This window comes from Scyliorhinus torazame, chromosome 10 (assembly GCF_047496885.1).
Source record: "Scyliorhinus torazame isolate Kashiwa2021f chromosome 10, sScyTor2.1, whole genome shotgun sequence".
In the NCBI taxonomy this organism is placed as follows: Eukaryota; Metazoa; Chordata; class Chondrichthyes; order Carcharhiniformes; family Scyliorhinidae; genus Scyliorhinus; species Scyliorhinus torazame.
The window spans coordinates 85,086,396-85,111,612 of NC_092716.1; the positions used below are offsets into that span (position 1 = coordinate 85,086,396).

The 25,217-nt window shown below is 46.7% G+C and overlaps 1 protein-coding gene across 3 annotated transcripts in view; it reads left to right on the forward strand.

Moving 5' to 3' along the window:
* Positions 1-22,133, forward strand: part of edc4 (enhancer of mRNA decapping 4) — a 172,226-nt gene extending 150,093 nt beyond the window's left edge. For all 3 annotated transcript variants that reach the window (XM_072518359.1, XM_072518357.1, XM_072518358.1), the window contains exon 29: positions 20,919-22,133. In XM_072518359.1, the coding sequence (XP_072374460.1) occupies positions 20,919-21,108 (190 nt within the window). In that variant the 3' untranslated portion in view covers positions 21,109-22,133. The remainder of the gene's footprint in view (positions 1-20,918) is intronic.
* Positions 22,134-25,217: the final 3,084 nt, after the last annotated feature.

Sequence of the window (25,217 nt, forward strand, 5' to 3'; positions counted from 1 at the left end):
GGATGATTTCCGGTGGCGGCCATGAGCTGATCAGTTGTACACAGGGTGGCTCCCGCTTGGAGGCTTGTGTTTCGGCCCTTTCTATCCAGTTAACGTGCATTTTGGTGGGAAATAGGACAAAGCAATTGAAGCTTGTTGGTTTCTCCTCCAATGTGGGATATATTTCCATATGTGGTTCAATGTCAAACCTATGGATCACATTCAAGAATAAAGAACATTACTTTAATACACCGGAGGAGGCGAACAACGTTTTTAGGAAGAATGGTTTGGGGAAGGATTAATGTTGAGATTGTATCGTTTTGATGTTTTTGTAATTTGAAAGTTTGGAGGTGTTATGGTTTCATGTTTTGGTTCTTCACTATCGTTGATGTTGGGATTGTTCTGAGTCCTGTGTTTTCTTGCTGGGAGATTGTGGGATGGGACATTGTCAAGAGAGGGTTTAGGTTTGTTCTTTCGGACTGCACAAGTTTGGGTGGGGGAGAAGGTTAGTTCCAAAGTGAGTGGTTCTCCAAGCAGGATCGCCATGCCAGGAGGGTTTAGTAACTGGGAGCAGTGTGGGGGAGGGTTGGTGCAATATGCCTGGGGTGGTTTGGGGGAGGGGAGAGGAAGTGTTTTTGGGAGGTGGTTGGTTGTTCGAAAAGGGGGAGAGTGCGTAGGAGGAGGGGAAGATGGGAGGGTCGTATGCTGGTGGCGCAGGTGTCTTTGTGGGTAGATATGGAGGCGGCAGCCATTTTGGGAGGGCCTGAAACTGAGGTAGGCGTGGATCTAGCGGGATCTCCTTACTACATAGGGGTGGCAGACCTTAATAAAAGGGGGGTTCAGAGACTCCCTGTGAGAATGGTGACATGGAATATGTGGGGGTTGAATGATCCAGTTAAACGATCCCGGATGTTTGCTCATTTGAAGAGCTTGTCCTCTTGCAGGAAATACATTTAAGGGTGAAGGATCAGACGAGGCAAAGGAAGGGATGGGTGGGGCAGGCGTTCCACTCCGGTTTTGATTCAAAATTAAGAGGAGTCGCAATCCTATTCAAAAGAGGGTTGCTTTTATGTTGGCCAGCATGGTGCTGGACATAGGTGGACAGGATGTGATGGTGAGCGGGTCTTGGCAGGGGCGCCATAAATCTTAGTTAACATTTAAAAAATAAATTTAGAGTACCCAATTTTTTTTTCCAATTAAGGGGCAATTTAGCATGACCAATCCGCATACCCTGCACATCTTTGGGTTGGTAGCTGAAATCCACGCAAACACGGAGAATGTGAAAACTCTACACTGACATTGAGCCAGGGCCTGGTCCAACCTCGGATCTTGGTGCCGTGAGGCAGCAGTGCTAACCACTGCGACACCATGCTGTTCCTAGTTAACATTTATACACCAAATTGGGATGACACAGTTTGTTAAGAAGGTGTTATTAACCATCCTGGACCTCAACTCTCATCAATTGATTATGGGGGCTGATTTTATCTGCGTTTTGGACCCACGGATGAACAGATCGAGCCCCAAGGCATAAGTAACTTGGGGAATGGCGATGGAATTGGAAATGTTTGTGGAACAGATCGGGGGGAGGAAGGGTGGTTGGTGGATCCATGGAGGTTTAGGCTTTTGGGAGAGAGAGCGAATTTTCCTCCTCCTCCCACCTGCATTGGGTATACTTTGAAAGAGATGTTTTTGTTGTGGGGCAATCAATACTCCTGGGGATTGTGGGGGCGGAATATTTTGTGATAGTGATATCAGATCACGTGCTGCATGATAGGAATGTGAGGTTAGAGACAGGTTAAGACCAGAGGACCCCGTGTAGGTTCGATTTGGCACTCCTGGTGCAGAAGACGTTTTGTGAGAAGGTAGCCTCAGCTATAGAGCGTTCTGTAGCGTTTAACCAGAATGGCGAGATTTTACCCTCCCATGTTTTGGGAAGCGCTGAAGCTGGTGATCAGGGGGGAGGTAATTTTGTACAAGGCCCACAAGGACAAGGCAGAGGTTAGTCGATTCTATACTGGAAGTGGACCAACAGTACTCAGCAGCCCCAACAAAAGAACTGTTAGCGGAGAGAAACTCATTGTAGGTGGGGTTCAATTTGGTATCGATGGGGAAGGTGGTGAACCAGCTGCATCGCTCACTGGGTGTATTCTGCGGGTATGGAGAGATGGCCAGCTGTCTGTTAGCTCATCAATTGCGACAACAGGCAGCTATATGAGAGATAGCCCAGGTTAGGGATGAGGAGGGAGGACTGGTGACGGCTCCGGACAAAATCAATGGCGCATTTTATCAGGGACTGTGTAGGTCCGAGCCCCTGGCGGAGGATTCGGAGATTGAACGATTCTTAGGTAGGTTGGACGTCCTGGTGGTGGAGAGGGGGAGGGGAAAAGGATTGGAGGCGTAGTTTGTTGCTAACTTGCTGTTGTCTCTTAATTTGGCTCTGTTTAATTACGTTTGCTCAAGAGTCGCCAGGTATCTTTCGACACCGCCACAAAGTTCAAAACTGAATGCTGATCAAAGACTCGATACACCAGTTAGTAAGTTCAAAAGCAATGCTATTTACAGGATAGCAACTAGGAGCGTCTATCTCGTAGCGTGCGTTGACTTGGAACTTACTTGGTCTGGCGTAGCTGCTAGGCAGGTCTCTCCTCGCTGAGAGCCAAGGTCAAGAGAGCGATTCTCTCTTGGGGAATCCTTTTTATACCCCAAAAGGGCTTTGCGCGCTTTTGGGCGGGCCTTGAACTTGGCCCCAATTAATTGGGCCGTTTCCCAATCGTTCCTATCGATTTTCCTCCAATGGAGGGGTGGTTGCCCTGGTTGCTGGGCGTATCCTAGGTGGCCGTTGGTTTGCTTTGTTTTAGTCTCCTCTGGCGCCGGGATGTCTGGCTTAGCATTGTTTACCTAAATGTTGCCTTTTGTTCCTGTGGATGGCTCATTTGTATGTAGATGGCTTAGCAGTACCGGTCCTGTCTGAGAGCTAAGGCTCTAATCAACAGACAGACCTTGCACCTGCTTGCTTTTTCTGTATTGTCCAATTTTCCCTGCATTCTTTGCAAGTGTCCATTTTGTAATCGGGCCATGGCCATCCCAGATGGTTACACTCCCTCCTTGTGATCCTCAACGCGAAGCGTGAAGGATCACATTACTGCGTCGTCTTCATCCTCTGACCAAACGGGGTACCCATAATCAGGCTCTACTCTATGCATCACAATTTTACCTAAATCATTTTAAATACATACATTATTATAAAACTCTACGGGGCGCTATGACATTAATGAATGCATTACAGAAAAATTAAAAAAACTGAAACCTCTAACTATTCTCAATAAACTATCCTCCTTCAATCAAAAATAATCTACAACATCTTAAACTGTACAAAATAGCAGCACACACATTTCTCTGGCCTGGCAGTCAGACACGGAGGTTTACATTTCTTTATTTAACAGAATACATTAAAAAAACGGATGCACTTTAATTCATGTCAAGGGGTTCGGGAGTTTGGTGAAATCCGAAAATAGGGGACCTAATCCTGTACACCGGGGTGCGAGAGCGGTAGGCTCTTTTTTCGCCATTTCCTGATGCACGACACTGCGAAGTATCGCCAGTACTAAGAGGGCTTCTACTACATAAGATAGTGAGTACCAGGTGATAAACTTATCACACCAGGTCGGGGTATTGTTAGCTGTCGAGGGGCTCTGTGTATTGCAAGGGTGGGAATCATTTATGGTTTGTGTGGTAGGGGTCAGGGGGGTAGCGTCCGCGCGCAAATGAAGGGATCCCGCTAAGATCCATGTGAACACAAAGGCTGTCTTCCTCTTTATCTTCCTCTGGGGTTCCTGAGGTTCCGGAGTTCTGTGAACACAAGCATAATATCTGTTATTATCTTGCTTAAGATCTCGTATGCCTGTCTGTCTGTCCTTTGTCGCCAATTTCCCTTTATAATTGGTCACCATCTGTGACTCCCTCATTTTTTTTTTTTAACCAAATATTTGGACAAGACATCTGAGAAAAATACTGACATAGTGCGAGCTGTCTCGCAGCCTGTGCGACCTACCATCCTACTGTTTTAGGATGTAAATAGCATACGGAAGCAACCTAAGGGTTGCCAAAACAAAACAAAAGAATTTCAAACTGAAAGTGCCAAAATGGGGTGCGTATGGGCCGCGGCGGGTAAGAAATGGGTGGAATCCCCGGGTAGGACGGTGATCAATGCCGTTTGTGCTCTACCCGAGCGTAGCAGACCAGAGGGGGGTCCTCAGGCAGGGCGGGAACCAATGCTGTTTCTCCACTGCCTGAGCAAACGGCAAGAGCGGGTAAAAATGTGGTCCTCGTGGGGGCTTCCTCTCGAATCAGGAGAGTAGCTATGAGTAGTGTTCTGTTGACAAACTAGTTCCACTGAACGGTTGTTTGGCGACAAACTTGCACCTTGAAACTGGTTTCTGTTGACAAACTAGTTCCTCTGAATGTTGTCTGGGGACAAACTTGTTCCATTAACAGCCAGGGGGCGTTAAAGGAGTGGGGGCTGTGAAAAGTTTTGAGTTTACGAACAACACTTAACATTAGCACCAACGAACAAACATACGACAAAATGGTGCAGGTTCCATCAGAAAGGACACCGTATCTCTCCATCGGTTCTTTTTTTCGCCATCATCTGGAAACCTCACTGCTCAATAGCGAACAGGGTCGCAAAGGGATTCGTTCAGACTCTATGTCATCATCTTCTCCCGGCTGCCAAACTCTTGACTGCAGTAACCGTGCTAAAGCTGCTTGGGGCGAATTCGGGTCCATCTCATCATTCCGGATGAGCCTGAATGAATTGGCTCGGTGCCAGAATCGTGTGTCGAGGGTAGAGCTACTAGGTTTCAACCCGTAATCGTCGGGCGGTGGGTCTGGGTCAGGGGCTCTGATATATGTAATCTCGAAGGGGTCAGTGGAATTATGCTCGGGTTCGCTGGGAGTGGGTCCTGGTACAGAGGTATAGTCATAACGTGGTGTCCTGTTGCTATTGTCATAGTGATCGCTATCACTGTCGCTGTCGGTTGAAGGAATGGAGAGGCGGAGTCGTGCCTCTGGGGGTGGAGTTGAAGTTGTGTCTGAGGGCGGGCTGGACTGGCTGGGGGAGGGTAGGAAAACGTCATCTGGGCGGGGCGTGCTCGTCTGCTGTTGCGAGCAGGATGCGGTGCGTGGGGCTTTGCTGCGAGCCAGAAGCCTTGAGCTGGTTTATGTGAAACCACGCAGACTTACCATTGGGATATGTAATTTTGATAACCGAGGGGCTGACTTTGTCCGAAATGGAGTACGGTCCGGAAAATTTTGGGGAAAGGAATGAACTGGTGTTGTATAGGGAAAGCATCACTTGCTGCCCTAGTGCAAACTCCGTGGCGTGTACTGTTTTGTCGAAACAAGCCTTGCTCTGTTTCTTCCTGGTTCCAAGTCTCACAGCTACTGCGAATTGGGCTACCTTTATGTTCTCTAACAATTGTTGAACCGCATTTTCATGCGTGAGGGCTAACTGCGGGGCTGGCCAAATCCAGTCCTAATAAATACTCTGCCCCTTTCATGGGGCGTCCGGTCATGAGGGTGTGGGGGTTGTATCCTGTGGACGTGGATACCGTATTTCTTATAAACATTAAAGCAAATGTGAGAACTGAATCCCAGGTGCTGTTATTCTGCTGAACCATTTTCCTGAGGGTGGCTGTTAATGTCCTATTCATCCTCTCTACAATACCATTTGACTGGGGGTGGTATGCGATATGAAACTTTTGTCGAATGCCAAAACCCGTGAGGACGTTTTTCATTACACGTCCTGTGAAATGGGAGCCTTGATTGGACTCCATACTGCGGGGGAGTCCTCATCTTGTAAAGATGTGGTGTGTTAATATTTTAGCCGTTGTCTTGGCCGTATTAGTTCTCGATGGAAATGCTTCCACCCATTTTGTGAAGGTGTCGATGACCACCAACACATACTTATAACCATTCCTGCAAGGGGGTAGGGGTCTTATATAGTCTATCTGTAGATTTGTCCAGGGTCCATTAACGGGGCGGGTATGACTAAGTTGAGTCTTTTTAGCATATCTGTCCGGATTGTTCTGGCACAGATCAAGCAATTCTCTATGTAGTGCGTTACATCGGTTTTTAAATCAGGCCACCAGCAGAGCGGTCTGAGGTGGGCTCGGGTGGGCTCAATACCTTGGTGTCCGTGATTGTCATGGAACTGACAAATGATCTGGTTCCTGTCCTGGCTGGGAACTATATAAATGCCATCCTTTAAAATCACACCGTCATGTGTGGTTATTGCATTCTTGTATTTATCATACGGGGCTGGGAAGGTACCCTTTAAAACTTCGCTGAGTTTCTCGTCCTCTTTCTGTGCCTTCGCTAGATCCTGAATATTGGTCTGTGAGACCTGAACTGCGTGTACTGGGGTGCTTTCAGGGGGTTCCAGAAATAACCATGCCTGGAGCCTGCCTTCGCTAGGGTGTGTGCTTTAATGTTACCGGGGGTGGGGGAAGAACGGTGATGACTGCGAACCTTAATTATTCCATATTTTCTATCCTTCGCTGTCTCTAAGATATGGCGGAGTAATGGGGATGAGGGTAGGGGTTTACCGTCCACGGAAACAAATCCTCTTGTTTCCCACAGGGGTAGGAATTCCATCAAACTATTGCATACATATAAGCTGTCCGAATAGATGTCTGCTGGGGTCGGGAACGAGTCGGGGTGGTCTGCAATATGAGCGATTGCTGCCTGCGAGCCTAAGTGTCCTGGCAACTTTAATGCAATCTCATCTAGGGCGTGTCCCTGCGCGTCCTCTACGTAAATACCGCAACCGGTAATTCTCTTTCCATTTAGCACTGTGGAGGAGCCATCCACATCAATCTTCAGGGGTGCGCACGTGTCTGTGGGCTGGGGTCTCTTGGCGTACTACCTGTTTTCCTGGGAGGTGTTTGGGGAGTAAATGGGCCTGTGTAGTGTTTTGTGGTGATGATATCATGAGGGTTCCTGCATACTGTAAATTATCGGCAAGGAAGGTGTGGGTCTTGGTTCGTTTTACTGTGATGTTCCGTCCCTGTAAAAGAAAGGTCCAACGGGCTGCGCGGATTTGGCTGACTGTGCCATCCTTAAGTCGGCCGTCTAACAATAGCTGTGTTGGGGTGTGTTCAGTGAGAATGGTGATGGGGTTGAGTCCTGTAATGTAGGCGAAGTATTGTACTGCCCAAAAAACTGCGAGCAGGTGCCTTTCACAGGCAGAAAATCCTTGCTCTACGGGGTCCAACACGCGTGAGGCGTATGCTACGGGGTGTAATTGGTCATGGCGTTCCTGGCGAAAGGGTTTGGTCAGTGCTTGATACTTCGAAAGCGTACAGGGAAAGTGGATCTGGGATCTTGTAGTGCGGGTGCTCAGTGCTCTTTTTAAAGCATCCATGGCATCTGTATGCTGTGGAAGCCATTCCCAAGGTTCCTGCTTCTTGAGAAGTTCGGAAAGGGGCGCTGCTTTCGTGGCGAAACCGTCAATATGGTTTCGGCAGTAGCCAACCAGTCCTAAAAATGACCGGAGTGCTGAGACATTGTGGGGAAGGGGCAATTTGACAATCGGGTCAATTCTCTTTTGCTCGATCTCTCGTTTACCATGAGTGATCACTGTTCCCAAGTAAATCACTTTCTCTTTCAAAATCTGGGCCTTCTTGGGGTTGACTTTACAACCAATTTCTTTTCGGAGTCCGAGAAGCTCGGCGAGAAGCGAAATGTGCTCTCCCTTTGTGTCTGACTGTAGTACCAAGTTGTCTACATACTGAACCAGACAATCGGTGCGGGAAAAGTTTGCTAATCCATTTGCCAGCTGTCGGTGGAAAATGTAGGGGGAGTTGTGGAAGCCTTGTGAAAGGCACATCCACGTATACTGTTGCCCTTGGAATGTTGCGAATTTGTACTGCCACGCTTTAGCCAATGGAATGGACCAAAAGTCGTTACTAATGTCCAAAACCGAAAAATGTTTGACTGGAGTCCCTGTTTGAGCATGGTTTTGGGACTCGTGGCTACGGTGGGGGCTGCTGCTGGGGTTACTTCGTTCAATTCCCGGTAATCAATGGTCAGTCGCCATGATCCATCTGATTTCCTGACGGGCCAAATTGGTGCGTTGTTTGTGGAGGCTACTGATCTGAGAACGCCTTGATCCAACAAACTCTATTACTTTGGAGATTCCTCCCTCTGCTTCCTGGGGAAATCCGTACTGCTTCTGGGGTTTGGGGTTGGGACCTGTAATGTTCACAAAGCCTGCCAATTTGCCATAGTCGTGCTTGTGCTGTGCAAATGCTGCTTTATGTTCCTGCAGGACTGCCCTAACCTGTTTGTCTGCACTAATGGCTCGAGGATCGAACCAGAAGTCTCCTACTGAGCTAATCCTGTTTACATACTCTCCTACTGTGAGTGTGGCGGGGGCTCGTGCTGCCTTTGCCATTTTCCATACACACTTGTTAACTGGGTCAAAAGAAAGGTTAGGGAGCTCATGAAATCGATCCCAAGGATATGTTCTGCTGTCTGGGGCAGATCAACTAAAACTATGGGGTGCTTGGTTGCGATGTTCCCTATCTGTATTGCTACAGGGGCTGTGATGTGTCCCTGTTGTAAATGACCTGCAAAACCGCTGAGTGTGATGGTGTTTGTTGTGGGCCACGTGTCTTGCTGAAACATCGTGGCGGAATTGAGTGTGGTGCGGGACCCTCCTGTGTCCTAAAGAAATTCTACGGGGTGTCCCCGAACTTTGCCTCTACTACCGGTCTACCGGACTTGTCCCAAAGGGTGTCGCAGACCCAAGTTGGGGTGCCCGAACACAGTCAGTCGGTGCCGTTCGTGTCTGCATTCTCTGAATAGGTGCTAACGCTATGGATCGGCTTTGCCCTAGTCCTGTTTAGGGTGCCTGTCTGTTGGCTTCTCTGCTGCTTCTGGGGCGAGTTGCACTCTCGTGCAAAGTGTACTAACTGGCCACAGTTGTAACATTCTTGAGCTTTGGGCTGGGTGGGCTGTTTCTGCCCTCATTTACCCATGCGGGGTTCTGGTGCTTTAACTGGATTCATATCTGCCTGCTCTTCGGGTTTTATAAATGCGGTTTTGCTTTGGACTGATTGCTCCCAAGCGCGGGACAATCTCTTCAAAACCCATTTTTCGTTGTGGGCCTCATCTCAGGGGTCGTAATTTGCGCAAGCTTTCTGTCCTGCGTCTGTCTCGTGAGAGACGAGGATTCGAGTCCATTTGGCCATATTATCTGGGGACAAATGGGCGTGGGCCAACTCTCCGAAAACTGCTGTGAAGTGTATCCACAAGAGGCCAGCAAATGCTGTGGGGTGCTCGGTCTTTTGCCTACACTTATTTAGGCCTTCTACGGGGTCTTCTCTGTTAAAGCCGATCGCATCATGGATCGCTGTGTGCATCTCTTGGAGTGTGCCTCCTGCTACATTCTGTGGGTCGGGAAGGGCTGCCACGACTGAAGGGTCGAGGCTTAAAACTGTGAGCTTCACTTGCTCAGTACATGGTAGCCTGCTGTTTAACTTTCGCAAAAAATTGGTGGGGGTCTGATGTGGGAAGGAACGGTGTAATTTTTCCACACATTGGAAATTGGGTCACGGTTAACGGGTTGTCTAAAGGAAATCTGCATTTCCTTCTGCTTCGGCCCTGCGGTGTGTGGTTACAGAGTTCATGGGGCTGTGTTCTGCCTGTTCGGTTGGGGGTTGGGGCGCTTTCCTTTTCTGGGGTTTTCCTGTGTACATGTCCCATGTATGTATCTATGGGCAGTCTCGTTCAATTCCTGCCAGTCGGGGCTGTTTTCCTGATCTAATTGTGGTCCAAATGTGCTTTGAAACCCATTTTGAACGGAAAGCAGAGATTGCAATTCTGCAATTTGCTTCCGGCGCTTTGCGTGGTCTACAGAGCTCTGCCTTTATTCCGTTGTGGAAGTATGGAGTGCTCGTAGGGCTGTTTTCAGATCAGTGCACTGTTTCTGCAATTTCTCAACTTGTTGCTCGGTCTCTTGTCTTACCAAGGCCGCACGTTGCTTGTCCTGGTAAGCCTTATCGTATTGCGTTTGGAAAGTATTCAAATGCATGAGTCAAGACTGGTGTGCCCACTTGGCATCACCCACCTCTCTGTCCCTTGCTGCTAACTGCTCTTTTAAATCTCTATTCTCCTTCTCTACGTTGCTCACGTCTACCTCACTACTTCTGTCTCTCTCCTCTATCTCTCTATGGAGCGTCCTAATGACCTCCTCTGTGCCTCGCAATTGTGCCAAGCATGACACGATTGCCATCGGCTTGCGAGCTTTCCCTAAGTTCTTCTTGTGGATCTCTGACAGGTTCTCCCACCAAGTATGTCCTATACTCCCAGGACCTGTTTCCTCATTAGTGCAGAATTCACTCCAAAGGGGCCATCCTTTCCCTTTGAGATAGTTCCTGATCTCATCTTCCCAAACAGGACACTGTCCTACTCTACTGGTCACTGCGACCTCGAATTCCTGGGGGTTCATAAGGCGTTCCATTGCCTTCGTTGCCATTTTCTCTATCTAGGTTCTCTACTGAATTTGGAACGGGGTGATAAAGTGGTGATGTAAACACAGGTACGGCTTACGTTAATTTCCAGCCTACAAAACTCCCGACGGTTTTACGCAACAAAATCTCTCCGGTTTACCTTGTATCCCTGTTAGTACGCATGCATTAACACACTTCCGAATCTCAGAGGCTTGATCAGTACTGTTCTTACGCTTGTGGTTTTTCTGTTTCCGATTGGCTTCTCAATTCAAATATTGGGTTGTCTCGGAATGGTTAGCCCACTTCTAAATCGAGTCCTGACGGAGTCGCCAGTAAATGTTGCTAACTTGCTGTTGTCTCTTAATTTGGCTCTGTTTAATTACGTTTGCTCAAGAGTCGCTAGGTATCTTTCGACACCGCCACAAGGTTCAAAACCGAATGCTGATCAAAGACTCGATACACCAGTTAGTAAGTTCAAAAGCAATGCGCATTTATTTACACACAGTCAAATCTACTCATGCATAAAACTCTACAACCTAAACTATCACTATTACTAAAAGCCTATACCAGCTTCGGGTGCCCACTCAGTCAGAGGAACAATGGCCGTTGCTCGGTTCTGAGGCTGCTGGGTTGAGCTGTTTACAGGATAACAACTAGGGGCGTCTATCTCGTAGCGTGCGTTGACTTGGAACTTACTTGGTCTGGCGTAGCTGCTAGGCAGGTCTCTCCTCGCTGAGAGCCAAGGCCAAGAGAGCGATTCTCTCTTGGGGAATCCTTTTTATACCCCAAAAAGGCTTTGTGCGCTTTTGGGTGGGCCTTGAACTTGGCCCCAATTAATTGGGCCGTTTCCCAATCGTTCCTATCAATTTTCCTCCAATAGAGGGGTGGATTCCCTGGTTGCTGGCCGTGTTCTAGCTGGCCGTTGGTTTGCTTTGTTTTAGTCTCCTCTGGCGCCGGGATGCCTGGCTTAGCATTGTTTGCCTAAATGCTGCCTTTTGTTCCCGGGGATGGATCATTAGTATGTAGATGGCTTAGCAGTTTCTGTCCTGTCTGAGAGCTAAGGCTCTAATCAACAGACAGACCTTGCACCTGCTTGCTTTTTCGGTATTGTCCAATTTTCCCTGCATTCTTTGCAAGTGTCCATTTTGTAATCGGGCCATGGCCATCCCAGATGGCTACAAGTTGAGACTGTAAAAGATAATAGATTCCATTGGTTTTATGCAACCGGGGAAGGCACCGGGGCTGGATGGCTTTCCGACGGAATTTTATAAGCAACTTGTAGCATCACTGGCAACACATTTATTGGGGATGGACAATGATTCTTTGTTGTGGGTGGCATTGTTTTTTTAAATATAAATTTAGAGTACCAATTCATTTTTTCCAATCAAGGGGCAATTTAGTGTGGTCAATCCACCTACCCTGCACATCTTTGGGCTGTGGGGGTGAAACCCACACAAACACGGGGAGAATGTGCAAACTCCACACACAAAGTGACCCAGAGCCGGGATCGAATCCGGGACCTCAGCGTCGTGAGGAAGCAGGGCTAACCTACTGCGCCACCGTGCTGCCCTGCGTGTGGCATTGTTGACCATGCTAGTGCAGGCATCCATCTCCCTGATTCCGAAGAATGATATGGATCCGGTGGAATGTGGGTCTTGTAGGCCCATTTCCTTGCTGAATGTGAAGGTGCTAGGAAAGACTCCGGCAAGGTGCCTGGAGGGGTGTGTTCCGGAGGCGCGCTCTGATGATCAGACTGGCCTTTGTCAAGAGGCGACAGTTGTCGATTAACATTAGGCGGCTTTTGAACGGCTCATGACTCCATCGAGGGGGTGAGTGCCCAAATTAATTATCTCTATGGTAACAGAAAATTCTTCCGATCGGGTGGAATGGAGGCATGCTTTTGAGGTCCTGGGACGATTTGGGTTTGGGCCAATGTTTATTTCATGGGTGAGATTGTTATATATTGCCCCCATGGCGGGTGGTTATGATTAATGTGGTATGGGCGCCATGGTGGTGCAATGGTTAGCAGTACAGCCTCGTGACGCAGAGGACCCGGGTTCGATTCCGGCCCAGGTTACCGTCTGTGTGGATTTACATGTTCTCCCCTTGTCTGCGCGGGTCTCACCCCCACAACCCAAAGACATACAGGGTAGGTGGATTGGCCATGTTAAATTGCCCCTTAATTAGAAAAAAATAATTGGGTACTCTACATTTACTTTTAAAACACAGAGAAGAAAAGGACGAATGGGGTGAGCTCAAGATATTTCAGGCCGAACAGGGATACCTGTTGACCCATTGCTGTTTGCATTAGCTTTCGATCCCTTGGCCATCGCATTTAGTTTGTCGAAGGAATGGAGAGGCATTGAAGCGGGGGTGGTGGGGGAAGAGAGCATAGAGTGTCGCTTTATGCGGACAATTTGTTGCTGTATGTCTCGGACCATCTTTCACGTATGGGGAAGATAATGGATTTGTTAAGGAGGTTTGGAGTCGCCTTGGGGTACAAACTCAACTTGGGCAGCACGGTAGCACAAATGATTAGCACTGTGGCCTCACAGCACCAGGGTCCCAGTTTCGATTCCCTGCTGGGTCACTGTCTGTGCGGAATCTGCACGTTCTCCCCGTGCCTGCGTGGGTTTCCTCTGGGTGCTCCGGTTTCCTCCCACAGTCCAAAGATGTGCGGGTTAGGTGGATTGGCCATGATAAATTACCCTTAGTGACCAAAAAAGATTAGGAGGGGTTATTGGGTTACGGGGATAGGGTGGAAGTGAGGGCTTAAGTGGGTCGGTGCAGACTCGATGGGCCGAATGGCCTCCTTCTGCATTGTATGTTCTATGTTGTCCAAGAGCAAGGTATTCCCCGTAATTTCGATCCTGGCCCTGGGTCACTGTCCGTGTGCAGTTGGCACATTCTCCCCGTGTCTGCGTGACTCACCCCTACAACCCAAAGATGTGCAGGGTAGGTGGATTGGCAAGCTAAATTGCCCCTTAATTGGGGAAAAAAAAATTGGATCTCCATTTATTTATTTTTTGAATTTGGAATCCGCTTCGGCGGCACTATGGATTGGGGGGTGTGGGGTGATGTCAGTATTGTCGTCAATCTGCAGAAACCATACATTTGCACCATCAGAGTTGCAACTTACAGGATCTGGAAGAGAGGATCTGGGATCTGCCTGGAGGGTAGGTTCGTGGGGCTGGAAGAGTTGAGGGAGAAATACTGGCTCCTGAGGGGAGTGAGTTTAGATATATGCAGGTGCAGGACTTCATTCGCAGAGAGTTTCCTTAGTCCCCTCAGCTGCCGAGTCATGTTGATGGATAGATTGTTATCATGCGATGAACTAGGGGAAGGGAAGATCTCTGATATATATGGGTGGTTGCAGGAGACGGAGAAGGCACTGTTAGCATTGATATAAAGTGGGAGGAGGAGTTGGGAATGGCTCGGTGGTGGGGGGGGCGGGTGGGGGAGGAGCCGGGAGTGAAATATTGTATCAGGTGAACTCAACCTCCTGTGTGTCAGGATGAGCCTGATTCAATTTAAAGTTGTTCCCAGAGCTCGCATGATTAGAGCGTGTATGAACGTGTCCTTTCTTGATGTGGAGAATAGGTGTGAGAGGTGCTCAAGGGGGACAGCGAATCACATGCATATGTTTTGGTCCTGCTTAAAACTGGTTGCGTTCTGTGCATCAGTATTTTGGACTATATCCGTGATCATGTGGGTGAGGCTGGACCAGTGTCCTTCGGTGGCAGTTTTTGGCGTATCAGAGCTGCTAGAGGGGAAAGGGGCCGATGTCGTGGCCTTCGCCTATCTGATTGCCAGGCGACGAATCCTACTTGGATGGAGGTTGTTTGCACTGAGTGCTGAATTTGGTGCATTTTGAGTGCTATCGTAAGAGTTTGGTGACCGAGGGAGTATAAGGCTTCATTTTTATCTAAAGTTTAGTCTTTCTTTTATTTAGTTAATTAACTTAAAAGTTGCTGTTTGGTTTAGAAGAAGGTGAATTTTCAATCAGCTTTAAACACGCTTCTACTTGTAGGCACTTGCAGCTGGAGCTTGTTAATTAGTTAATTGGACTAGGCCAGTTTTCAGAGGCTAGATTCAGAGTTTAAAAGTGATCCCCTACAGTGCAGACTTTGTTTGCACTGAGTGCTGAATTTGGTGCATTTTGAGTGCTATAGTAAGAGTTTGGTGACCGAGGGAGTTAGGTGAGGAGGGAGCAAGGTGCTCCTTTCATTTTGTTTCCGACATTTCCGCAAAGAGTGAAAAGAGAGCCAGGGGTTTACAGAAAGTGTAGCTGACTGGGAGCAGAGTCGGAGGGCAGAGATCTAGTTAGTCCACAGGGCAGCTATTTTCTGTCAAGTAAGAGGGGATGGAGGCTAGGCCAGTTGCATGCTCCTCCTGTAGGATGTGGGTGGTGAGGGATACCACCGGTGTCCCCGCTGACTATACCTGCGGGAAGTGCACCCAACTTCAGCTCCTCAAAGACCGTGTTAGGGAACTGGAGCTGAAGCTGGATGAACTTCGGATCATCCGGGAGGCAGAGAGGGTGATTGAGAAGAGTTACAAGGAGGTAACCACACCCAAGGTACAGGACAAGAATAGCTGGGTTACAGTCAGGGGGAAAAAAACAAACAGGCAGACAGTGCAGGGATCCCTCGTGGCCGTTCCCCTTCAAAACAAGTATACCGTTTTGGATGCTGTTGGGGGGGATGACCTACCGGGGGAAGGCCCTAGCGGCCAGGTCTCTGGCACTGAGTCTGGCTCTGGGGCTCGGAAGGGAATGGGGGAGAATAGAAAAGCAATAGTAGTAGGAGATTCAATGGTTAGGGGAATAGATAGGAGATTCTGTGGTCGCGAGCGAGACTCCCGGAAGGTATGTTGCCTCCCGGGTGCCAGGGCCAGGGATGTCTCGGATCGTGTCTTCAGGATCCTTAAGGGGGAAGGTGAGCAGCCAGAAGTCGTGGTGCACATTGGTACCAATGACATAGGTAGGAAAAGGGGTGTGGAGGTAATAAACAAGTTCAGGGAGTTAGGCTGGAAGTTAAAAGCCAGGACAGACAGAGTTGTCATCTCTGGTTTGTTGCCGGTGCTACGTGATAGCGAGGCTAGGAATAGGGAGAGAGTGCAGCTGAACACGTGGCTGCAGGAATGGTGTAGGAGGGAGGGCTTCAGGTATTTGGATAATTGGAGCGCATTCTGGGGAAGGTGGGACCTGTACAAGCAGGACGGGTTGCATCTGAACCAGAGGGGCACCAATATCCTGGGAGGGAGGTTTTCTAGTACTCTTCGGGAGGGTTTAAACTAATTTGGCAGGGGAATGGGTACCGGATTTGTAGTCCAGCAACTAAGGAAGCCGATATTCAGGACGCCAAAGCGTGTAATGAGGCAGTGGGGAAGGGAACACTGACAAAGGAGAGTACCTGCAGGCACGGAGATGGGTTGAAATGTGTATACTTCAACGCAAGAAGCATCAGGAATAAGGTGGGTGAACTTGAGGCATGGATCGGTACTTGGGACTACGATGTGGTGGCCATCACGGAAACTTGGATAGAAGAGGGGCAGAAATGGTTGTTGAAGGTCCCTGGTTATAGATGTTTCAATAAGATTAGGGAGGGTGGTAAAAGAGGTGGGGGGGGGTGGGCATTGTTAATTAGAGATAGTATAACAGCTGCAGAAAGGCAGTTCGAGGAGTATCACCCTACTGAGGTAGTGTGGGTTGAAGTCAGAAATAGGAAAGGAGCAGTCACCTAGTTAGGAGTTTTCTATAGGCCCCCCAATAGTAGCAGAGATGTGGAGGAACAGATTGGGAAACAAATTTTGGAAAGGTGCAGAAGTCACAGGGTAGTAGTCATGGGTGACTTTAACTTCCCAAATATTGAGTGGAAACTCTTTAGATCAAATAGTTTGGATGGGGTGGTGTTTGTGCAGTGTGTCCAGGAAGCTTTTCTAACACCATATGTAGATTGTCCGACCAGAGGAAGGGCAATATTGGATGTAGTACTTGGTAATGAACCAGGGCAAGTGATAGATTTGTTAGTGGGGGAGCATTTTGGAGATAGTGACCACAATTCTGTGACTTTCACTTTAGTAATGGAGAGGGATAGGTGCGTGCAACAGGGCAAGGTTTACAATTGGGGGAAGGGTAAATACGATGTTGTCAGACAAGAATTGAAGTGCATAAGTTGGGAACGTAGTCTGTCGGGGAAGGACACAAGTGAAATGTGGAACTTGTTCAAGGAACAGGTACTACGTGTCCTTGATATGTATGTCCCTGTCAGGCAGGGAAGAGATGGTCGAGTGAGGGAACCATGGTTGACAAGAGAGGTTGAATGTCTTGTTAAGAGGAAAAAGGAGACTTATGTAAGGCTGAGGAAACGAGGTTCAGACAGGGCATTGGAGGGATACAAGATAGCCAGGAAGGCACTGAAGAAAGGGATTAGGAAAGCTAAGAGAGGGCATGAACAATCTTTGGCGGGTAGGATCAAGGAAAACCCCAAGGCCTTTTACACACATGTGAGAAATATGAGAATGACTAGAGTGAGGGTAGGTCCGATCAAGGACAGTAGCGGGAGATTGTGTATTGAGTCTGAAGAGATAGGAGAGGTCTTGAACGAGTACTTTTCTTCTGTATTTACAAATGAGAGGGGCGATATTGTTGGAGAGGACAGTGTGAAACAGATTGGTAAGCTCGAGGAAATACTTGTTAGGAAGGAAGATGTGTTGGGCATTTTGAAAAACTTGAGGCTAGACCAGTCCCCCGGGCCTGACGGGATATATCCAAGGATTCTATGGGAAGCAAGAGATGAAATTGCAGAGCCATTGGCACTCATCTTTTCGTCCTCACTGTCAACAGGGGTGGTACCAGGGGATTGGAGAGTGACGAATGTCGTGCCCCTGTTCAAAAAAGGGACTAGGGATAACCCTGGGAATTACAGGCCAGTTAGTCTTACTTCGGTGGTAGGCAAAGTAATGGAAAGGGTACTGAAGGATAGGATTTCTGAGCATCTGGAAAGACACTGCTTGATTAGGGATAGTCAGCACGGATTTGTGAGGGGTAGGTCTTGCCTTACAAGTCTTATTGAATTCTTTGAGGAGGTGACCGAGCATGTGGATGAAGGTAAAGCAGTGGATGTAGTGTACATGGATTTTAGTAAGGCATTTGATAAGGTTCCCCATGGTAGGCTTCTGCAGAAAGTAAGGAGGCATGGGATAGTGGGAAATTTGGCCAGTTGGATAACGAACTGGCTAACCGATAGAAGTCAGAGAGTGGTGGTGGATGGCAAATATTCAGCCTGGATCCCAGTTACCAGTGGCGTACCGCAGGGATCAGTTCTGGGTCCTCTGCTGTTTGTGATTTTCATTAATGACTTGGATGAGGGAGTTGAAGGGTGGGTCAGTAAATTTGCAGACGATACAAAGATTGGTGGAGTTGTGGATAGTAAGGAGGGCTGTTGTCGGCTGCAAAGAGACATAGATAGGATGCAGAGCTGGGCTGAGAAGTGGCAGATGGAGTTTAACCCTGAAAAGTGTGAGGTTGTCCATTTTGGAAGGACAAATATGAATGCGGAATACACGGTTAACGGTAGAGTTCTTGGCAATGTGGAGGAGCAGAGAGATCTTGGGGTCTATGTTCATTCATCTTTGAAAGTTGCCACTCAAGTGGATAGAGCTGTGAAGAAGGCCTATGGTGTGCTCGCGTTCATTAACAGAGGGATTGAATTTAAGAGCCGTGAGGTGATGATGCAGCTGTACAAAACTTTGGTAAGGCCACATTTGGAGTACTGTGTACAGTTCTGGTCGCCTCATTTTAGGAAGGATGTGGAAGCTTTGGAAAAGGTGCAAAGGAGATTTACCAGGATGTTGCCTGGAATGGAGAGTAGGTCTTACGAGGAAAGGTTGAGGGTGCTAGGCCTTTTCTCATTAGAACGGAGAAGGATGAGGGGCGACTTGATAGAGGTTTATAAGATGATCAGGGGATTAGATAGAGTAGACCGTCAGAGACTTTTTCCCCGGGTGGAACAAACCATTACGAGGGGACATAAATTTAAGGTGAAAGGTGGAAGATATAGGGGGGATATCAGAGGTAGGTTCTTTACCCAGAGAGTAGTGGGGACATGGAATGCACTGCCTGTGGAAGTAGTTGAGTCAGAAACATTAGGGACCTTCAAGCAGCTATTGGATAGGTACATGGATTACGGTAAAATGATGTAGTGTAGATTTATTTGTTGTTAAGGGCAGCACGGTAGCATTGTGGATAGCACAATTGCTTCACAGCTCCAGGGTCCCAGGTTCGATTCTGGCTTGGGTCACTGTCTGTGCAGAGTCTGCACATCCTCCCCGTGTCTGCGTGGGTTTCCTCCGTGTGCTCCGGTTTCCTCCCACAGTCCAAAGATGTGCAGGTTAGGTGGATTGGCCATGATAAATTGCCCTTAGTGTCCAAAATTGCCCCTGGTGTTGGGTGGAGGTGTTGAGTTTGGGTAGGGGGCTCTTTCCAAGAGCCGGTGCAGACTCAAAGGGCCGAATGGCCTCCTTCTGCACTGTAAATTCAATGATAATCTATGATTAATCTAGGACAAAGGTTCGGCACAACATCATGGGCCGAAGGGCCTGTTCTGTGCTGTATTTTCTATGTTCTATGTTGCCTAGGGTTTTGGCGTGGTTGGCTTATGTGGCAGAATTCCTGTAACGGGAAAGAATTAAGTTTGTCCTTCGGGAGTCAGAGGAGGAGGGGTCTTTAATGATCTGTTTGTCACCGCCAGCAACTAAAAAGGTGAGGGGGGGGGGGGGGGGGGGGGGGGTGAAGGACTGGCTGTTTGCTTTGGGGTTATAACTAGTTAGTTTACAAAGGTATAAAAATGACCACTGTAATATGGCTAAGAGTTTGATATGATTGTGGGATTTTTTGTATTGTTTGGAATATTTTTTTTTTTAAAAGATAAAAGCCTAGGATGCCGTATGCTTTATCAACCTGTCCTGCCACCTTCAATGATCTACACACATATGCATCTGGTCCCTCTGCACCTGCACCCCATTTAGAATTCGACATTTGTATTTAATATTGTTTCCATGTTCTTCCTATTTAACATTTTTCTGCTTATATTTGATCTGCTACTTGTCCGCATATTGCACCAACTTGTGTATGTCCTTTTGAAGTTCGATATCTAACAATCCTTCTCCCAGTTCACAGTATTGTCAAGTTTTGTATTGTCTGCAAATTTTGAAAATATGCCCTCTATATTAAGGTCTCGGTCGTTAATATATATAATAGGAAGAACGGAGACCCCAATACTGATTTCTGGGAAGCTCCACTACAAACCTTTCTCCAGTCCGAAAAGCAACTGTTAACCATTGCTATGTGTTTCAAGTCACTCATCTGATTTTATATCCATGTTGCTGCTGTCCCTTTTATTCCACAAACTCGGACTTTGCTCACACGTCTGTTGTGCGGCGCTTTATCAGATACCTTTTGGAAGTCCATGTACCCACCACATCAGCATTACCCGTATCCACCCTCACTGTTGCCTCATCAAAAACTTGAGCTTAGTTAATACCATTTGTGTTGAACAAATCCATCCTAGCTTTCCTTAATTAATCCACCTTTGCCCAAGTGACTGTTAATTTTGTCCCGAATTACCATTTCTAGAAGGTTCCCCTCCATTGAGATTAAACTGACTGGCCTGTCGTTGCCAGGTTTATATTTTCACTTTTTTCTGAATAAGGTTTTAACGTTTGCAATTCTCCAGTCCGCTGGCATCGCCCCTAAGACTAAGGATACTTGGAAAATGTTGACAAGTGCTTCTGCAATTTCTAACCTCGCTGCCCCAAATATCCTTGGATGCATCTTATCTCATACTTATATATTGTGTAAATTTATTTTTAAAAGTCGATCCTTCATCCAGAGCTGTGTGTTTCAATGAAAGGCACCACCTTATTGTGGTAATCCACTTCAGGATCAGAGTACACAATCTATGCTGGCACTTGAGTGAAGTGCTGCATTGCCACGGGTACCATTTATCATATAAGATTTTAATCTAAGGCAAGGACCCTCTGTTCAGATGAACATAAAAATTCTTCGGATTCTATTTGAAGAAAAGAAAGGAGCTCTCCTGTCTTTACTCACTCAATACCATTAAAATCAGATTATCTAGTTATCCATTCATTCACTGTTTATGGGACCTTGCTGTGTGCAGAATACCTGCCATGTTTTTCTACGTGTGCCTCCACTTCCACATTGGCTGTGAAGCCTTTTTGGATGTCCTAAGGATGTGAAAAGCAATATATAAATACAAACTCTTTTTGCTTTTCTCTCATTTGCTGATTGTTGTTGAGTTTTTCTAACATTTTCTGTCAATGAAGAATATTATGAAAAGATACAATCATATTTCTGTGTTGTGTTAACTGTCCAGTAACCAACCTCCAACTTCATTTCAGTTACCTGGAGGATGCAGTCATGAATCTAGATCACACAGACCCAGTTGCTAGGGATCACATGGGCTCTGTATTGAATCAAGTCAGACAGAAACTATACCAGTTCAACCAGGCAGAACCTCACAGTAATGTGAGTAAAAGAGCTCGGAGACTTATGATGATGCTTCAAGGACTGGTGACTCCATTGAGTTAAACTGTGCACTGTGGCTGACGACATTTCCACTATCTGTAAGGATTGTGCTATAATTATACAATTCATATAGCTGTATGTTACTAATTTACTAATTAATCATTTTTTAAAAAATCAATCTCTAGGGCTTGTTTCCTTAATTTGTGGTAAGAAAACCATATTTGGAGCCACAGGTTAGAGCAGTAACCTGATGTTAGAAGGTGCTTCATACATGAAATTTTTCAACTTTCCCATAATCCGGTTAGCCCATTTTGTATGAGTATCGACTTGTATTGTTCCTCAGGTTAAAAGTAACCCATGTATATATTGAAAAAATCTCTTCCCCCTCATGGTTACATTTGTGAAGCAGCTGAGGATAAATAACCACCTCCGAAAGCAACCAGTTTAGATCTGCATGCTAACATAAATGCATCAAAGTTAAATAAACTCAGCCGAAGATTGTCCCTGTTGGATTCCTTCAGGCATTAAATAGCCTCTCATTTGGAAGTTTCAAACTCAAAGCTATCGAGCTGAGTACAACTGTCAGAAACTCTGTGAAGATCCAAAAATATTTTTTCAAAATATTTCAAATTAGTGTTGGACTGTTACTTTGTGAAATTTCACAGAGCATAGTTTGTTTCTATCATGTTAGTTTGGGGAAAAAAATCAAAGCCGTCAAGTTTGTTTATTGCATAATGTTTTTCACCATTTAAGATTTTGTTGTAATTTTACATTTTGCTTACTTTTTACCTTTAATATGGAACGTCCCTGTTTTGGATAATGTTTCAAAAATGTTCAATAAAGACTTTGGAAATTATCTGGATTGGTTTAATCCCCAAATCATTAGCACTGATTTACACTTATTTTAACATTGTTTCCAGATTTGTTTTTACTGATTCACTTGTCAGGTAAACTACTGTCTTGTGTATGACACTTTTGTAATTATTTTTGTTGTGTTTTTATGATGGTTTGAAAGTTTGGGAAAACTGTTCTGTAGTCACAATTTTAGAACTGTAATGTTAAAAATAAATGCATTATTTCAAATAAAACTTGTGTTAGAAATTGTACAAGGATAGTTTAAATTTAAACTCTGTTCAGTGATACTGCTTAGGTTGATTTTGGCCATTTGCAGAGTGTTGTACTATCTTCAAACACTTCATATGTCCTGAATAGTTTATTGTTCATTTTTCAGTTCCCAAGAGTATGCAAATTTTTTTTTTTTTAATAAACATTTTATTGAGTTATTTCTTTGGCATTGTAACAGCAACAAAATCAACAATGTACATAACAAGGAAAATATTAACATTGTGCAAATACCTCCTCCATCTCCTGCAGGTCCCAACATTACTTACCCCCCTAATCTACGCTAGCCTACCCCACCCTCCCCCCTTCTGCTGACGATTAATTCTCTGCGAAGAAGTTGACGAATGGTTGCCACCTCCGGGCGAACCTTAACTGGGACCCTCTCCTGGCGAACTTAATTTTCTCCAGGCAGAGGAAGCCAGCCATGTCCAATAGCCAGGTCTCCTATTTCAGGGGCTTTGAGTCCTTCCATGCTAATAATATCCGCCCCCAGGCTACCAGGGAAGCAAAGGCCAGAACATCTGCTTCTTCCTCCTCCTGGATTCCCAGATCCTGCGACACCCCGAAAATTGCCACCTCTGGACTCATTGCCACCCTCGTATTTCATACCTTGGACATGGATTTCCCCTCAGTTTTGGGCATGCCCAGAACATGTGGATATGGTTCGCTGCCCCCCCCCGCACACTTCGCACACCTGTCCTCCATCCCAAAGAATCTGCTCATCCGGGCCACTGTCGGTGAACAACATTAAATTGGATCAGGCTGAGCCTGGCCCATGTTGCGGTCGTGTTGACCCTACCCAACGCGTTCGCCCAAAGGCCCTCCTCTATCTCTCCACCCAGCTCCACCTCCCACTTTTGCTTCAGCTCCTCTGTCTGCATCTCCTCCGACCCCATACGCTCTTTATATATGTCCGAGACGCTCCCCTCTCCTATCCATTCTCTAGAAACCACCCTATCCTGAATCCCCCTGGGCGGCAGGAGTGGGATGGTTGGTACCAGCCTCCGCAGAAAGTCCCACACCTACAGATATCGAAATTCATTTCCCCCCGCCAATGAAAACTTCTCCTCCAGCATCTTTACATTCGGGAAGCTTCCTTCTATAAACAAGTCCCCCCCATCCTCTCAATCCTCGCTCTCCGCCAAATTCGGAACCCCCCGTCCATCCTCCCGGGGCAAACCGGTGGATTATCGCAGATTGGGGATCATACTGATGCCCCCTCTGCTCCCACATGTCTCCTCCACTGCCCCCAAACTCTCAGGGCCGCCACCACCACTGCGCTGGTGGAGTATCACGCCGGCGGGAACGGCAGAGGCGCTGTTACCAGTGCCCCCAGACTTGTGTCCTTACAAGAAGCCGCCTCCATGCGCACCCATGCCAGCTCTCTTTTCCCCCCCATCACCAGCCACCCCCTCACCATGGCTATATTAGCTGCCCAGTAATAATTGCTGAAATTCGGCAGCGCCAGCCCACCATCCCCCCCCAACTCCGCTCGAGCATTGCCCTCTGCACTCGTGGGGACTTGGGGGCCCCCCCCACACACACAAAGCCCACAATAATTTTATTGATCTGCTTAAAAAAGGACTGCGGATGGAAGATGGGGAGTCATTGGAAAACGAATAGGAATCTTGGGAGGACCGTCATTTGTACCAATTGAACTCTGCCCACCAGAGACAACGGGAACGCATTGTATCTCCATAAATCCTCCTCCATCTGCTCTACTAACTGGGCCAAGTTCAATTTATGTAGCCTGTCCCAATCCCTCGCCAATTGGATACCCAGGTACCTGAAACTGTCCCCTACCACTCTGATCGGCAGTTCCCCCAGTCGCCTCTCCTGACCTCTCGCCTGGACCACAAACATCTCGCTCTTCCCCATTTGAGCTTATACCCCGAAAAGTGACCGAATTCCCATAATTTCTTCCGTTCCCTCCATTGGGTCTGAGACATACAACAGTAGGTCATCCGCATACAGCGAGACCCCGAGTATAAATAAATTAACAAACGCAAACTACAATTTGAACTTGAACCACTTGGCTCAATAGATAATGCACGTGAAATTGCAGCTGCCGAATAAATGTTTTTTAAAATTTGAGTTGCTGTAGTATGAGCTCCATGACGATATCTTGCTAAATTGTTAACAGCCTCTGGCACTAACACATTCACACCTGGTGGTTAACCTGCTGCAAGGTTCATTGGTTTGATGTTGCCAGTTAATGTGCTGGAGTTAATTCCCACCCCAAAAGCTTGTGTTTTGTTGTGGAATTGTTGTTAATTGCCAAGGTTAAGAAGTTAGTCTAAAAGAAAACCTAGTGAATACTGTAGTATTCAGGATATAGATATTTTTGGTCACCATAGTCTGGACCCCAGCTTTGAGAATTTTCCCCACAAATTTCACGAGATAAGACCTAATACAACATCAAAGTAGTAAACGATTTTTGGGGAGGAATAACTTGTTTATAAGAACTGAATCGCAAACCAGAATTATTCAATAATATATGCATAAATTGACACTCAGTCCAACACCAGCATCACAGAAGGTGATACAAATAGTACAGTGATACCAGCATTCGTTTGTATCTAAACAAGCCAAAAGTGAGGGCTTTAATTTTTACAAAATCTAGACTAGAGATTTAGCTCCATGCAAGACACTTCCAAAGTTGAAGAGAAAGGATGTGAAACAGTGGATAGATAATTCAAAGCTTGGGATTTAAAAGCCTGCAAATTATTGAAGGAAGGGAAAATGTGGCGTGAATCTTATTAAACAACAATACAATGTAATTTAGTTCTTTCTAGGAAGATAATGCAGAGATGATCAAAAAGAGTCCAAGAGCTGTCTTGAGAGGTTTGTTACAGTATTTCATTTCCCTTATTTACATATATTGCTGATGTGATCAAAAGAAATGGCAGCGTGGATGCCATTTGGGAACAAATGCCAGATGGTGTTCTGCAGCAGATCGGCTAGTACAAAGAATACTGGAGTATAGCTACTTGCTCCAAATGCACTTCACCCCTATATTATTTTTTGTTTCTGACTGGTGGTCCTGTGTG